The sequence below is a fragment of the Theobroma cacao genome, chromosome 7 (genome assembly GCF_053813885.1).
Source record: "Theobroma cacao isolate CCN51 chromosome 7, ASM5381388v1, whole genome shotgun sequence".
Classification (NCBI taxonomy): Eukaryota; Viridiplantae; Streptophyta; class Magnoliopsida; order Malvales; family Malvaceae; genus Theobroma; species Theobroma cacao.
This window is the reverse complement of record NC_142645.1, coordinates 557754-573846: the sequence shown is the minus strand read 5'-3', so window position 1 is coordinate 573846 and position 16093 is coordinate 557754. Positions and strand designations below refer to the sequence as shown.

The following is a 16093-nucleotide window of genomic DNA, read 5'->3' as shown; positions in this document are numbered from 1 at the left end:
ATCGATTGCAAAAGTCAAACTTTGCCTTTGTGTCCCTGTCGGCAAATTTTGTCTGCAGTAATTAAACCTAGTCAAAGTCAGAAGGAACTGGTTGGAAGTCTTCCTCAACTTCTTTTGTTATGATTGAAAGCAAATTTGAACTTGTGTTCTGTTCATTTGCATCTGAATGGGTTCATTAGGATTTGCTATACATAAAACAAAGACCAGATGATCCAGCCATTCATAAGGTTTAGTGGAGCAAGATGAAATGCAGACATAATCGTACCAAAAACAAAGTTTTGCAACCAATTCTATGTAAATAACCATTGTGTTTAATCGGTCTTAAACCTTTCCCTCCCATTACCATATACTTGAAACACATTGAAAGCAATACACACCCTAAGTTTTTACAGTGAAATCTCTCCTATGTTTATGCTCGTCCATGCAGACTTCAAAACCAAATCACGTAAATCTTTGTGTTATTGAGCTCAAAACCTACACCAAGAGATAAAACAAGACGGCATTAATTACCATTTTCCTTCAAGATTATCTTATATTACATAATTCACATAATAAGGACCTTTTAATCACTTAATTAGAGGATAAAAGTTCTGTCTCAGCTTTGCCAGATGCTATTTTAATCATAACTAACTATCACCAACGTGATGAACACTTGATGAATAAACTAATAAGTGAGCTTTACAAACTGTTAGCTGAAATGTGAGTGATAAGCCAATAAATTCTTACATCTTTTCCTTAATCCCCACTTGCTATATATATATTGTATCATCCATTTTGGACTTGTCCTTTAGTTTGTAATTTATCAACAACTACAATTTGACATTATAAAACATTGCATGGTTAGTTAAGACAAAATTTGTTTCACTATCCCCAATGTCTCGTTGTTCTAACATCACTTTCTAAACATGGACAGAAATCATGCAAGTGGGCTATTAGAATAGAATTAACTGCTATTTTTGCATCCTTGATCTGCACAAGGATCCATAATCCTTCGAACTTATCTGTAAGCCTTTTGTTTGAATAAATTCTAAAACTATGCAAATGCCCTTGCATGTTAAATTAATTGACCTTGTTCTGGTCCTTTATTATGTTGCTAATCTCATGCAAAACTTTCAACGGCAGGTATCCTAGAAACGAGAAACATTACCTGTTACCAAACTGTTACAGTATCCATCTTCACTCTGCTTGGCTTTCTTCTTTCATTGTGTTAAAAATGGCCAGAGATGGAAACAGCATCAACTCTCCACTTCTACCAGGCAGCTGCAGAGGCAATGAATGGGACACAATCTTCGTTGCTTATGCCCTCATATCCTTGCAGTTGCTGCTTGCTGTTGCATTTGGATCTAACCTTGTTTTCAATTCTGGAATCCCTTGCTTTGAGCTGATCCACACCACACCAGGCCTTACCATCTGCATCATCTCCTTTATCCTTTGGCTTGTAGGTAAACTAAACATTCTTTAGCTACCATGTTGAACCCTGCTGAAAGAAAGAATTCATTTCATTTGCCAATTTGAAGTAACCAAAAAGTAGAACTCTTGGCAACTTCTTTGGTACATTGCAACACCTTTGAATATATATAATCCAATGCATGATTTGGAATTCAACCAATAGTAAGGAAATGTTGGAACTGTAAGATGCTTGATCTGAAACCAATGCATGCTTTTGGGACCTCTGGGTCTTTTTAACTTTCTATTCTTAGCATACTGACATGGATTAATCATTGGTTTTGTTTAACTCTGTGTTGACTCAAACAGTTCAATGCCCACTACTTGCCTTTTCCAACCATTCCCCATGGAACTTCCTTCTTTTTGCACTATGGTCTATACTATTTGCCTTCACCATCGGGCTTTCTTGTTCCTATCTAGAAGGTACAAATTAACAAGAAACCTGAAGCACAATTATTCCATCAATTAATGACAATCACATGATGTGTGTGTGTGTGTGTGTGTGTGTGTGTGTTTGTGTCTACTTGCAGAGAATGGGAGAACTATTCTAGTGGCAATAATCCTGATGAGTGTTGTCACAGTTAGTCTGACAGTTTATGCTCTTTGTGGAGCAATTGGAGACTTTGATTTCAGCTTATGTGCACCTTGTTTTTTGGGTACATTCTTGGTACTTTGTCTCTATGTCACCATCCAGGTTTGTGTACCAATACAAAAATCAACATACAACATCGAAAGCACCTAAATTTCTGCCATGGTGAACAGTTTTTTTGATGGACATGACAGATCTTTGGTCCTGCTGCAAATCTATCGACATCCGTATATGCTGTCCTGGCTGCACTCCTTTTTGTTGGTCATACCTACATTGCTGGAAATCAAATGGTCAAGGATGGTAGAGATGATATTGAAGATCCAATTTCTGCTATAGTTTATTCTTATTGGACATTTTTCTACCACCCGAAACTAGCTTGTGGTTAGAGAAAAGATGAGATAATCAGAAAGACTTGTCCATGTAAAACGAGGCTGTACCCAGAAAACAAAAAAAATACGAGAATTCGATCCAATCATTTTATTATATACTTTTGTCTCATTAATGTTAACATGGAATGCACCAGATTAGAACTATATCTATTTTGCCCTCTTATTATGGAGTCTCTTTTTGCTCTCAATAATGTTGTTATTCATAAAATAATTCTATTTGGGTCAAGCGAGGTCAAGTACGAATCTAAAAACTTTGTAAATTTTGTTCATGTAATCCGTCATAGACGTTTTATATCCAGACTTATCTTTCATGCTTATCTTTAAATGATTGTTAATTTGACTTAACAGTACTAGTCATTGTTTAATTGCTAATTGACTCATTCCATTAGGCAAGATACAAGCTAACCATGGTCTTCTATATTTGGAAATGGCTGAAGCATGGGACACTAACTGAGCATTCATGCTAATAAGATGCAAACAAAAGCATTGTTGGTTTGAGGAAATTAAAATGATGACTTCCTATTTTTCCAAATGCTTTCTACCTGTTTAATGGATCTTTAATGGATAATATATGTTAATATATTTAATCTCACCATTGACTTGGACTTGCAGCAAATTGCAAATACATATATATATATATATATATATATGCACAATTACATTGCCTTGAACCAAGCCATATATTCATTTGGACAAATTTAATTTTTAATCTAAATATACCACTACCAATACCTACCCCTTATATATCAAAATCAACTTTCTTCCTTAAGTATTTGATTACTTCTTCTTTCTTACAATCTTTACCCACCAACTTTTTGATGGACATGACTGATGTTTTGCCCTTCTGCAAATCTATCCAAATGTAGGTTAGTGTCTGAATGTTTGGAACTAGCTTCTTTGCACCAACAAATCAGCTTACCTATAAGCAAATAGGGTCTGGGGAATACATGGGAACAGCCATTGCAGAACCAAAGCTTCACATCACTGCATTCAACACAAGTTTGAAGAAATTTGACAACCCAACAGGTTGATATAGCTGTTAACATGGCAGCTCCATGACAACAATTTGGGTGCACCATACCTCAAATTTGAGATAGAATATGAATAAAATACTACAATTATCTCCTTTGTAATTTATCATATCTTTTTATTTTACGAAATGATGTAATCCATATTAGCATTAATTAGCACTACTGATTGTTGATTATTTTGTTTGGACAATGTGAATGCACTTGCTTTTACATATGACTTTTTAAGACGAGATGGATGGTCTTTATCCAATGTCTAGTAGTAAGATATTCTTGGGGAGACTAAAACCTGTATTGCTCCAACTATAAGTACTTCCTGTAAAACCTGAAAACTAACTCATTTCACTCGTTGTTTAGCTTGTATTTCTCTTTCATTTTAGCCTTACAACATGGCAAGAGATCATGAGTATGATGACAATGAGAATAAAACAAAATGGGTCTTGATGTTTAGCCTCTATACCATAATCTCCTTGCTGTTGCAGTTGGATCGGTAGTTGTTTCGAATTCCAGGATTCCTCACTTTGTGCTCCACACTGCACCAGGCCTTGCCATCTATATCCTCTCCATAGTCTTTTGCATCATAAGTACTGATATAAATGGATTGATTTTTGTTCTTTTAATTCTTGCTTTCGATGCTTCTTGTTGGGTTTATTTATGTGGATTTCTTGTTTAATTTGTGTTGATTGCCACAGTTCAATGTGTGCTTCTTGATCTTCGAGGACGTTGGCCCTGGAACTATGTTCTTTTTATATTATGGACCATTTTATTTGCCTCCGCTGTGGGACTCTCTTGTTCCTACTCAAATGGTATATTTGTTCCCTTTTCTCTATGTCTTTATATGGTCGAAATGAATTTGATCCCTCTACTTTCTCAATCTGACAGTTTTTAAGTTCATCTACCTGGTGAAATTGGTAGCAGTGGAGACAATTATATGTGCTCCAAATATAACCAAAGAGAACATCAGAACTATATATTGCAGCATAAAAAGAACATTACATATGCAAATGAACAATTTGATATGCATTGATACAATGTCAAAATATTTGGTAAATGAAGAGAAATTCAGCTCTACTGTTTTGTCTACTTCTACAGGGAGAGGAGAAGCTGTGTTAGAGACCATAATTCTGGTAAGTGTTGAAGCTGTGGTCCTAGCACATCACTCGTTATATTCAATGCAGACAGAGCGTGATTTCAGCTTGTGTGAACTCTTATCAATCAGTGTCATCCTGGTGGCTTGTGTTTATATTCCCATTCAGGTTTGCGCTTGTTTCCTGACTTGATCAACACCATCACTTTTGCCTCTTCCCCCTCATAATCTTTTTTGGGATGAACAGGTCTTTCACCCTTTTGCAAAGCTATCAATATCAATATATGCTTTCCTGGTTGCAATTGCTTTCGCTGGTCGTATTTACATTGCTGAAACTTTTTTTATCAACAACCAATTTGACGATCCCATTGGTGCTGCGGTCATTGTTCATCTCATCTTTCTCATGAACAATCCTAATCGAGAGGAACTCACCAGCCGTCGAGCAATCAGGGTGCCTGAGGAACCCTTAACATCATCACAGATTATGCCTTATGTGAACTTGTTAACTTTTCTTGCAGCCTGTCAAAAGTGTTAAAACCAAATGAAAACTTGTTAACTTTTGCTTATATTGTTCTGTATTATATTCTATTTTGGATTAGGTTGGAAGTAGCTGAAGCATGAAACAGTACACTGAGCTTTATTTATCCATAAAGCAGCAGGATGGCGAATGTAACTCCCTTCTTAGACAAGAGAAAGCACTTCCATTATCTTTTATGAGTCCTCCCCCTCAACATTACCATTGAAACTAAAACTGAATTGATGTCAATAAATGAAAACAAGGAGTAAAACACTGTGGGGAATTGGCAGAATGCAGTCAAAGAAATGGAACAGATATAGGAATTCACGCTAACCCTTGGGTCAAAGAAGGGCAGCTGGACTTTCTGTTACATAAAATATTGCAAGGACTCGCCATTCCTATTGTTCCAAATGTTTTTAATTGGTTGATGGCTCTGTATCCCCTGGCTGGACTCCTTTTTGTTTGTCATACGCAAATTGCTGGAAATCAAATGGTCAAGGATGGTAGAGATGTTGAAGGGCCAATTTCTGCTGTAGTTTATTCTTCTTGGACATTTTTCTACTATTTGAAACTTGCTTGTGGTTAGAGTTATGGATTTATCCGAAGGAAACCTTAAATTATATTCGTTCTGCCTCTTATTAACCATGTTCATATTCATCAAAACCTTAACCAGGGTCTAGTTGAATAAAAGTAACTTTTGTGATATTTTCATCCACCCTCAAGGCCCCCATGATTCATGAACCTTGAAAAATATCTTAACCTTCCAGGCTTTCTTTAAATGGTGGTTTAATCATTGATTTGGAGAAATGTGAAAAAATGGTACTTGAATATTTTTGTTTGACATTAGTGGTCACTGATTAATTGCTAATTGACCCTGCCATTGAGCAGGGATGGGTTCCCTGCTCCTCCAACCAACTCCATTGGAAAACTCTAAGCTCATTTCTTTCTCACATATATAATATATAATACTGCAACTTGCCCCAAGTGATATCTCTTTTATAATTTTACATTAAGTATTCAGTAAATTTCTTGCATTAACATCACTTTTAAGTTATTTGTTTTTATAATTAACAAAAAGACACCAAGGGAGAGAGTACTCCGAATGGGGCAAAGCCTTTTATTGGTCTTTGGTCTTTATCCAAAGTCTAGTCAGAGAAACCTGCATTTCTCCAAACTACATGCTCCCTGCAAAACCAAAAAATTAACTCACCATTTCACTCTTTGTTTAGCTTGTATTTCTCTTTCGTTTTAGCCTTACAACATGGCAACAGATAATGAGTCTGATGACAATGAGAATGGAGAGAAATGGGCCTTGATGTTTGCCGTCTATGCCATAATCTCCTTGCAGTTTCTCCTTGCTGTTGCGGTTGGATCAGTAGTTGTTTCGGTTTCCAGGATTCCCCACTTTGTGCTCCACACTGCACCAGGCCTTTCCATCTATATCATCTCCATAGTAGAAACAAATTAAATGATTGTTAATTTGACTTAACAGTATAGTCATTGTTTAATTGCTAATTGACTCATTACATTGAGCAAGATACAACCAAACCATGGTTGGTTGAAAAACTAAAATTAATTCTATTTTTTCAAACGTTTTAATTGTTTAATCGATCTTGTATGAATAAAAGTTCACCGTCTCACTTGATATCTCTTTTATAATTTTACATTACGTGTCTCATCTTATACTATAATTCCTAAACACCAAACTCCGAATCCTAAATCTTAATAGCAGAAACAAATAACTTAACAATAAGATTGATTTTAATATAAGAAATTTACTAAACACATGACGTAAAATTATGAAAGGTGCATGCGTTCTTGTGGAATCTGCCTCCTGCCTGTGTTGTGTATTGCAAAGAAAAATATCATTATTTTATGTTTAAATCATGTTTAATACCCTTGTATCAGACTGAATTATATATGTTACTGAAGTATTGAGAAATAAAACTCTCAATAGTTTACTCTTCTTGCTATTCACCTGTTTTCTGTAGTCTTCCATTAATGGTAGCAGTAACTGCTTCTGCATGTTTGTATAATTGAATGCTAACACTTCTGTATACGTCTTCTATATTTGGAAGTGGCTGAAGCATGGAACAGTAACTGAGCATTCATGCTAATCAGATACAAACAAAACCATGGTTGGTTTGAGGAAATTAAAATGATGAATTCCTATCTTTCCAAATGCTTTCTACCTGGTTGATGGATCTTTAATGGATAATATATGTTAATAAATTTAATCTCACCATCGACTTGGACTTGCTGCAAGTTGCAAATACATACATATATATATATATATATATATATATATATATGGACAATTACATTGACTTGAACCACTACCAATACCTACCCCTTAAATATTTGATTACTTCTTCTTTCTTACAATCTTTCCCTACCAACTTTTTGACGGACATGACAGATCTTTTGTTGCCCTTCTTCAAAACTATCCAAATTTAGGTTAGTGTCTGCATGTTTGGAACTAGCTTCTTTGCACCATCAAATAAGCTTACCTATAAGCAAACACGGTCTGGGACATACATGGGATCCGCCCATTGCAGAACCAAAGCTTCACATCACTGCATTCAACACAAGTTTGAAGAAATTTGACAACCCAACAGGTTGATATAGCTGTTAACATGGCAGCTCCATGACAACAATTTGGGTGCACCATACCTCAAATTTGAGATAGAATATGAATAAAATACTACAATTATCTCCTTTGTAATTTATCATATCTTTTTGTAATACGAAATGATGTAATCCATACTAGGATTAATTAGCACTACTGATTGTTGATTATTTTATTTGGAGAATGTGAATGCACTTGCTTTTACATATGACTTTTTAAGACGAGATGAATGGTCTTTATCCACTGTCCAGTAGTAAGATATTCTTAGGGAGACCAAAACCTGTATTGCTCCAACTATAAGTATTCCCTGTAAAACCTGAAAACTCACTCATTTCACTCTTTGTTTAGCTTGTATTTCTCTTTCATTTTAGCCATACAACATGCCAACAGATAATGAGTTTGATGACAATGAGAATGAAGACAAATGGTTCTTGATGTTTTGCGTCTATGCCATAATCTCCTTGCAGTTTCTCCTTGCTGTTGCGGTTGGATCAGTAGTTGTTTCCGTTTCCAGGATTCCCCACTTTGTTCTCCACACTGCACCAGGCCTTTCCATCTATATCATCTCCATAGTCCTTTGCTTGATAAGTACTGAAAATTTCTTCTCAGCATAATATGGATCGAATTTTTTTATTCTTTTAATTCTTGTTTTCAATGCTTCTTGTTGGGTTTGTTGATGTGGATTGCTTGTTTATTTTGTGTTGATTGCCACAGTTCAATGTGTGCTTCTTGATCTTCGAAACCGTTGGCCCTGCAACTGTGTTCTTTTTATATTATGGACCATTTTATTTGCCTCTGCTGTGGGATTCTCTTGTTCCTACTCAAAAGGTACATATATGCTCCCTTGTATATTGTTGTTCGTTGTTTACAAATCCAATTTTTTTTCTTTGTTTAGATGAATGCTATATAAGTTTTCATACAGTTGAAATCTGAATTTGGTCCTTCTACTTTCTCAATCTGACAGTTTTAGTTCCTCTACCATGGTGAAATTGGTAGCACTGGAAAGAATAATATGTGCTCCAAATATAAGCAAAGAGAATATCTGAACTAAACTGCATATATAGAACATTATATAGATAGGTGGAAATAGGTGTCAGCTGTAAATGCTTGGGATCTTTCTTGTTGATGGGATGATATCAGGTTCCATGAAGGAAATGGCTGGAAAAAGTTCAAAGGGTGCTGTTGGGGTTTCTGGTCTTGTGATGTAATTTGCAATTCCGATTGTATTTAGCCTCTGATGCTTGACATAAGATGAGAGGCTGATGCAACCCATGTTGCTCTTAAATGATCAATGCCATGGCTTTGGCTTATCAAAAACAAAAAAAGGGTGTTAGCTGAAACATAAGAATGTCTAGTTTCAAATGCAATATTTGGCAACTGAATAGTAATTCAGCTCAATTTTTGTCTGCTTCTACAGGGAGAGGAAAAACTGTTTTGGAGACCATAATTCTGATAAGTGTTGTAGCTGTGGTCCTAACACTTCACTCTTTATATTCAGCACTCAGAAAGCGTGATTTCAGCTTATGTGAACTCTTTTTGATTGGTATCTTCCTGGTGGCTTGTGTTTACATTCCCATTCAGGTTTGTGCATGTTTCCTGACTTGATCAACACCATAATTTTTGCTTCTTCTCCTCAATCATCCTCTTCCAATTTTGCTTCTTGGGACTATTTTTTGGGATGAACAGGTCTTCCACCCTTTTGCAAAGCTATCAACATCAATATTTGGTTGCCTGGTTGCACTTGCTGTCGCCGGTCGTATATTACTTGCTGGAAATCTCTGCATCAACCACAAGTTTTACGACCCCATTGGTGCTGCAGTCATTGTTCATCTCATCTTTCTCTTAAACAATCCTGGTCGAAGGGAACTCATCGGCCGTCGTTAGAAAATGGGGTGCTCCCCCACCTCTGAGGAAAGGTGTTTAAAACCAAATCAAAATTTGTTCGTGTTTGCTTAATTTGAATGGAATACTTCTAGAAGCATCATCGATCAACACCTGTGGTGGCTTAAGGGATTGGTCTTTTTTGGTGCTAATTAGCAGACTGCATGCATGCTCAGCAGTCAGCACTGTCAAACCATGCTACCTATGCATGTTTTGATAATATATCTGCCATCTGCCTTCTGCCTTAGTGTAGTGTATTATATTATGTTTAAATCATGTTTAATATCCTTGTATCAGACTGGGTTATGTTAATGAAGTATTGAGAAATAAAACTCTCATAGTTTTCTCTTCTTTCTATTCACCTGCTTTCTTCAGTCTTCCATCAATGGTAGCAGTAGCTGCTTCTGCATGTTTGTATAATTAAATGCTAACACTTCTGTATGTATTCTGTATTGGACGTGGCTGAAGCATGAAACAGTAACTGAGCATGAAAACAGTCAAAGAAATGGAACAGATTATAGCAATTCAAGCTAATCCTTGGGTCAGAAAAGGACAGCTGCACTTTATTTATTAAGTGCACTAGCTTTAAATATCAGATACCAACCAAACCATGGTTGCTTTAAGGAGATTCCAAATGGTTCGAATTGGTTGATGGATCTGTAATGGAGAATAATATATGCTAATAATTCAATCTCACCATTGACTCAAGACTTGTTGCAAGCTGCAAAGACTATACGGACAATTACCTTGACTTGAACCAAACCAATGTCTGCTGTAGTTTGTTCTGTGCTATTGGAAACTAGCTGGTGGTCAGAACTATTCGATCATCCAAGACACTGCTTTGTTGTATCTAGTAAGAAGAAAATATATTTTATCTCATTAATGTTAATATAAATTATACCATATTGTAATTTTTTTTCACAGAATTATATGGAAAGAGATGATAAATTACGAGTCAATTCGAAAAAATAACAGAAACAAAAGAGATAATTGTAAGCAATTGTTCATGTTCTATCTCAATTTTAGTTCATTCTCAAATTTGGGTTGATGTCTGAATGCTGGAGCTAGCTTCTCTGCAGCACCAAATAAGCTACCTAATAAAAACAGGTAAGGTCTAGGGACATGGGATCAACCCATTGCAGAACCCCCAAACTTCACATCACTGCATTCCACACAAGTTCTGAACAAATCTGACAAAGCCAGCAGGTTGATAGTAGTTAACATGGCAGCTTCATGACAAACAATTTGTGTACACCATAACCCAAATCTGGGGTTAAGCCAAATTTCAAAAAGAACACGAATGAAAGACTACAATTATCTCATTTATTTTTTATTCTTTTTTCGAATTGATTTGTAATTCATCACCTATTTTTTGTATAGTCTATATTCATATTAATAAAATAAAGTATATAATGGAATGATTGGATTTAATTCTCGTATTTTTCTCTTATTGAGTTTCACTTCCTTTCGCTTTCAGATTAGCTTGATTTGTCTTTTTTCAGTTCGAATTTAAAAAGTTAACATTGACAAGTCTTTTTAGTCGTTTCATCTTTTCTTCATAAAAATTTTCCGTTGACGAGAAATTAGTAACCTTAACGAGCTAGATAAGTTAATTATGAGTGTGAAAATATACAAATTCATCCATTTACATTCTATCCTCGTTTTTCTTTGGCCAATCCTATCCTCCAATTGTAATGGAAGTAACCCATTGGAGCAGCAGTGAACCTGAAATCTACTTACAGGCAGAAGGAAAACTGTTTTGAAGGCACTAAATGTTGATGGGCATTCTTGCTGTGAGCCTAATAATCTACTCAATCTGATGCAATGATCGAAAAGCTTGATTTCAGCTTAGGTGAACCCTGCAGTTTCTTCATCTTACTCCTTATTGGCATTTATGTTTCCATCCAGGCCTGTGCCAGCTTTAGCCATTTGCTTTCTTTGCCCGAAATCCAATAATCAAGCATGTTAGCAATGGCAGAGATGATTCTGTTTCTGGTCCAATCTTTGCTGCTGCAGTCAGTTTGCTGCTAAGAGCCAGTCATTCTAGTTTTCCACAATCCTGTTGATGGAGAATTCATTAGAGTATTTTCCCGAGGCATTAATCCCATAGCAGAGTTGTTTCCATGAATTTCAATTCACCTAGCTACTTAGAGGGGAGGAAAGGGAAAGAGGAAGAGCTGAGGAGAAAAATGATATTTCATATTACTACAGAAACTTCATGGTAAGAATACCACATGATTTTGTTCTAGTTTAGAGGCAAAAGGCATGCCAATGAAGCTACAACAATGGATTTGAACATGACTGAAACCGGTATGCTGCCCCTATCCTTACGAAAGAAGAGTGCTTCATACACAGGTGCATTCACCATAACCATCAGCACACAAAGAATAACCTGACAGATCAGTTTTTCGATATTTTTGTACTCTGAACCTCCCAAGAAAACCATCTTTAGCACCCCAACTAAACTGAAAAGGTTTAGCATTGCCAATGTCGATATGACAGTAAACATAATGGAGGTGCTCCCGAACTCCATGATCTCTTGCTGGTACCTCTTTGAGACATCCTCAGTGACCACCTTGGCAGTAATGGAGAATGTTGTTTGAGATAATCCCAATTGCCTGACAATGCAGTCAATGAAGGCAAAGAAGAAGGCAGTTGTCCTCCGAATCACCCACATCCTTTGCAGATTCCACCAAGCTTTGAATGTGCTTCCACAAATCAAAGCCTCAGCTATGCTGTAGATGTTTTTGGATAGGAAGACATATGCAAAGGGTATAAACCATCTGCTTGAAACCTGACAGGAAAAGTTTAGACAAGTTTATAATCTGTACTTGGACTTGGAAAAATGGTTTAAGAAGACAGAAAATGCAGGAAATTATTGCTTGTATATACCTCTGGGAATAAGGGAATGCCATGGAGCAAAGAAAGGGGAAGAGCAATTGCATAATACAGGTTAGGCAGGGAAAATGGAGCCCATAACAGATAAACAGAATATCCCATTTGAGCACCCAATTTCATCTTGTTATGTCCATATATGAAAGGACAGTATTTGGATAAGAAAATTTGGAACATTCCGTCAGACCACCTAGTGAACTGAACAAGAGCTATATCTAAGGTGGGTGGAGCAACACCAAGGAAAGCCTTATTATCTGGGTTGTAGTAAACTGATTTCCATCCACGGCATTGGATTGTCAAGCCGGTAACAATGTCTTCCACGGGACAACCATATACCAATCCCATCTGCAGAATCATTCACAATGATCAGTTTCACAAGTCAAATTCACCAGGAAGGAAGAACAAGAAACATGGACTTAGAAAAAGAGATATATATACCTCTTTTCCCCACAGAGTTCCCTGCTCATAGCCACAACTAGCAAGAACTTTTGATGCTTCTTCCAGTTCACTAACTGTTCTTGTATCATCCTTTCTAGTTTCCAGATTCCATAACCCTTTATAGTCCTTGGAATACTTGCTTCCACAAAGACTGGTTCGTCGATGGAAGCAGCCGGTGCCACAGTACAAGGCTGTACCAAAACCACCTATTCCGGCAAGTTCAACCTTCAAATCATCAAAAGCAATCAGTCAACAACATATTCCAAACATTTGCTAGTCCACATTGTTGTTAGTTAACACAAACCTTGTGAAGTACTGGGGAAGAATTTCCATAAAGATCATTCTTGGTAATATTATTGTAATTCTGTGGATGCTGCACATAAGCAATCTGATGTCCTCTCTTTTCATCCATGAGGAAACAAAGTGCTTCTTTTATTGAGTCTGCATTATTTGCATACATGTCACAGTCCAGATTGAGGATGATTGCTCCACTGCTTATCTCTGATGACACTCTTATCTGCAGCATTGAAACTTTTAGTTATTATTAACTACCAGCAGAAGAACAAATTTTGTTCTTGTTTACTTCCTTTCTTCCTACAGAAGAGCAGCATTACCAGTGCATTCATGGCTCCTGCTTTAAAGTGATGAGGCCAACCAGGTCTCTTCTCTCTTGCCATGTAAACCAGTGTGGGCAATCGACACCCAGCACTATCCACAGCATCTGTGTCTCTCCCATCAATGACAAACTGAAGAAAACGACATTAAAACAAAAGAAAATTCTTGAAGACAACTAGATTTAATTCTAAAATCTTTACCTGCACAATGGGCTGATGGTTCTGCTTAGTTACATCAGCATTCCACTCTGAAAACCCTTTGTGTTGATTCTTTATTTCTTCAGGAACACACCCTTTGTCAGTGACTGCTTCAATTCTTTTCTTCATATCTTCATATTGATTCTTTAAAACATAAGAAAATCGATTAATTTTGTTATCAGCAAGCTTCTTTGATCACCATAGTTTCATTCTTTAGAAGAATTTTACCTTGATGAACATCCATTCTTCAGGATTTACAGTGTCTCGAACATCGAAATCCTGGGTGAAGTAGGCCTCAGGGGACCTTGGTTCAACATTGAATTTCTTGCAGAATGGTATCCAATGCTTGGCAAAATGGGAAGCCTCCATGAGAGCATGGAAGGTAAGCTGAGATCCACCATCATCAGAGAGATAGACACTCAGTTTCTCAGTAGGATAGTTCAAGGACATCACTGATAAGATGGTGTTGATCACCAAAGATGGCGGCTCTAGCGTCGGATCAGCCGTGCAGACGAAAACGTCCACTCCCGGTAAGCCGTCGTCGGAGCTGTGAACGTAATGATCATTAGCCGACGCAATTTTACATTTTTCGCATCAATTGTCCACGTGGACTGAAATTTCAGTTTTTTACTCTTATCGATAACCAGTTTCGTAATCACATGGCAGCTGACGTGTTCAAACATGTCTGCCACATCAGCTACTTACGTGTATTAAAAATACCATTTGTTATTAAATTTAATATCGATTAATTTGTCATTAAAATTAAAAGTTTGTTTCGATATAAATAAAAAATTTTAAAAATTTACTTATATTCAACAAAAGATTAAGAGTTTTAGATTAAAAAAATACCATAATTAAGAGTTTAGATTAAAGACAAACTTGATTATAAGGATAAAACAAACCTTATTACTTTAGAAAATCATTATCCCTTCTGTAACAGGTAAGGTCTGGCATTGAAAAGACAAGCCACCCAATTTTATGGAATCATGCACTTCACCCAATAAATTTTTTCTTTTTTTTTATTTAATTTAATTTTCTTTTACCAGTCACTCTCGTCAAGATTTAGGATCAAATTATTTATTTACTAATATTAGTATTTTTTTTTATTAAATACATAAAGTGCCAATTCATTAACATTAAAAAACTATTAATATCTAATTAAATATTTTTTTAAGATCTCAAACACATGCTACATAGTTATCTACTTAAGCAAGAATCAATATCACCAACTATTCAAACCCTGCATCTTCTTCAAACTTATCATCCATCATTTTAACATATATAAATACATACACGTATACATATATATATATATATATATATATATATATATAAAAAGTATGAGTTAAAGACGAACCTTCGGGGGAGTCTTTCGTTGAGAGGAAAGTAACGGACTACGTTCCGACGAATAGCTTGAGTGAGGATCCAGTAGAGACCGAACCCGAATTCGGCCATGAACATACCAATCCAGCAACCCCATCTTGCTCTTCCCTCCTCTGCTGCAGGGACGTTCATCAATCTGTAGAGCCATATCAAGCATATGCCGATGAATATGGAGGAAGAAAACAGCCTAAAAGCAAGTCTACCCTTTGCTTCTTTGGTCTCAAAAAGAGCCAAAGCTTTCTCTTTCTCTTGTACTGTTTGATATGTTCCCATCTCTCTTTTCTCGATAATTCACAAGCACATGGTAGCTAAGGTACCTACGTGTGTATATATATATATCATTCATAGAGGGAACAAAAGAGATTTTTATTTGTTTTTGTTTTTATTTATTGACTCGGTTAAACGATGAAGATAATTAAATCTCTCTCGATAATAGAACAAATAATACATTCCAAAGTCGAGATTTTTTTTCTCGAAATAATTATAAAATTTCACTATATTATTTAATTTGTGGTAAGTATAACCAATCTCGCTAAATGTTTATCCCTCTTTGATTTTTACGGAAATAAAACAAAAATTTTGATTACGATGTATATTATATTAAAATGCAAATTAATATTAAAAATTAAGGAAATAATAGGACTATTAAATGTTTACAAATAAAAAATTAAACAAAGAAAATGAAATGAAAACAAGAGAACAGTTAAAATTCTAGCATATTTCGAGAAGGACAAAAGTGATAATTTTATTTAGGTGGGGGACCATAGTGTATATATATATATATTTCCACCATGAATGGCCGCCAGTATGCATTAATTAGTCAATAGAGTAAGAAATTTAAAGTCTATTATTGCAACCGTCCAATCTCATTGAATAAATTTCAAAACTTTTCCTCATAAAATATTAAAATTGCAAAATTCCCCCCTGAATCTAGTTTCAAAATTAACACTTTTCTCCTTCTAATTTTTCTTTTCTGTCAGTCAAATCATTAATCATTCC

At 35.8% G+C, this 16093-nt stretch overlaps 4 protein-coding genes across 4 annotated transcripts; 3 read left to right on the top strand and 1 right to left on the bottom strand.

Moving 5' to 3' along the window:
- The first annotated feature begins 1073 nt into the window (after positions 1 to 1073).
- Positions 1074 to 2650, top strand: LOC148761363 (protein LIFEGUARD 4-like). The gene is made up of 4 exons (XM_088808501.1): positions 1074 to 1442; positions 1756 to 1869; positions 1977 to 2140; positions 2230 to 2650. Exons 1-4 carry the CDS (start codon positions 1088 to 1090, stop codon positions 2419 to 2421), a joined length of 825 nt encoding a protein of 274 aa, XP_088664627.1. The 5' UTR covers positions 1074 to 1087; the 3' UTR covers positions 2422 to 2650.
- Positions 2651 to 3911: 1261 nt separating this feature from the next.
- On the top strand, positions 3912 to 5183 carry LOC148761362 (uncharacterized). Its single transcript, XM_088808459.1, has 4 exons — positions 3912 to 4036; positions 4145 to 4258; positions 4545 to 4708; positions 4787 to 5183. Exons 3-4 carry the CDS (start codon positions 4625 to 4627, stop codon positions 5072 to 5074), a joined length of 372 nt encoding a protein of 123 aa, XP_088664585.1. The 5' UTR covers positions 3912 to 4036; positions 4145 to 4258; positions 4545 to 4624; the 3' UTR covers positions 5075 to 5183.
- Positions 5184 to 7934: 2751 nt separating this feature from the next.
- Positions 7935 to 9927, top strand: LOC18593259 (protein LIFEGUARD 2-like). Its single transcript, XM_007020399.3, has 4 exons — positions 7935 to 8273; positions 8400 to 8513; positions 9103 to 9266; positions 9372 to 9927. Exons 1-4 carry the CDS (start codon positions 8066 to 8068, stop codon positions 9567 to 9569), a joined length of 684 nt encoding a protein of 227 aa, XP_007020461.3. The 5' UTR covers positions 7935 to 8065; the 3' UTR covers positions 9570 to 9927.
- A 1817-nt stretch (positions 9928 to 11744) lies between these two features.
- LOC18593258 (cellulose synthase-like protein E6) lies at positions 11745 to 15409 on the bottom strand. The gene is made up of 8 exons (XM_018125208.2): positions 15069 to 15409; positions 13940 to 14258; positions 13715 to 13855; positions 13514 to 13645; positions 13204 to 13416; positions 12900 to 13124; positions 12459 to 12806; positions 11745 to 12360 (listed from the first exon to the last, which is right to left on the bottom strand). Exons 1-8 carry the CDS (start codon positions 15365 to 15367, stop codon positions 11812 to 11814), a joined length of 2226 nt encoding a protein of 741 aa, XP_017980697.2. The 5' UTR covers positions 15368 to 15409; the 3' UTR covers positions 11745 to 11811.
- Between the last annotated feature and the right edge of the window lie 684 nt (positions 15410 to 16093).

Bases quoted from the DNA above. Each gene is read 5' to 3' on its own strand.
- LOC148761363 (XM_088808501.1), top strand. From the start codon at position 1,088: ATGTTGCTAATCTCATGCAAAACTTTCAACGGCAGGTATCCTAGAAAC. The intron at 1,443-1,755 runs GTAAACTAAACA...TGACTCAAACAG, and splicing joins CTTTATCCTTTGGCTTGTAG to TTCAATGCCCACTACTTGCC. The intron at 1,870-1,976 runs GTACAAATTAAC...GTCTACTTGCAG, and splicing joins TTCTTGTTCCTATCTAGAAG to AGAATGGGAGAACTATTCTA.
- LOC148761362 (XM_088808459.1), top strand. From the start codon at position 4,625: ATGCAGACAGAGCGTGATTTCAGCTTGTGTGAACTCTTATCAATCAGT. The intron at 4,709-4,786 runs GTTTGCGCTTGT...TGGGATGAACAG, and splicing joins GTGTTTATATTCCCATTCAG to GTCTTTCACCCTTTTGCAAA.
- LOC18593259 (XM_007020399.3), top strand. From the start codon at position 8,066: ATGCCAACAGATAATGAGTTTGATGACAATGAGAATGAAGACAAATGG. The intron at 8,274-8,399 runs GTACTGAAAATT...TGATTGCCACAG, and splicing joins CATAGTCCTTTGCTTGATAA to TTCAATGTGTGCTTCTTGAT. The intron at 9,267-9,371 runs GTTTGTGCATGT...TGGGATGAACAG, and splicing joins GTGTTTACATTCCCATTCAG to GTCTTCCACCCTTTTGCAAA.
- LOC18593258 (XM_018125208.2), bottom strand. From the start codon at position 15,367: ATGGGAACATATCAAACAGTACAAGAGAAAGAGAAAGCTTTGGCTCTT. The intron at 14,259-15,068 runs GTTCGTCTTTAA...TTACGTTCACAG, and splicing joins AACGAAAGACTCCCCCGAAG to CTCCGACGACGGCTTACCGG. The intron at 12,361-12,458 runs GTATATACAAGC...TTTTCCTGTCAG, and splicing joins GCATTCCCTTATTCCCAGAG to GTTTCAAGCAGATGGTTTAT.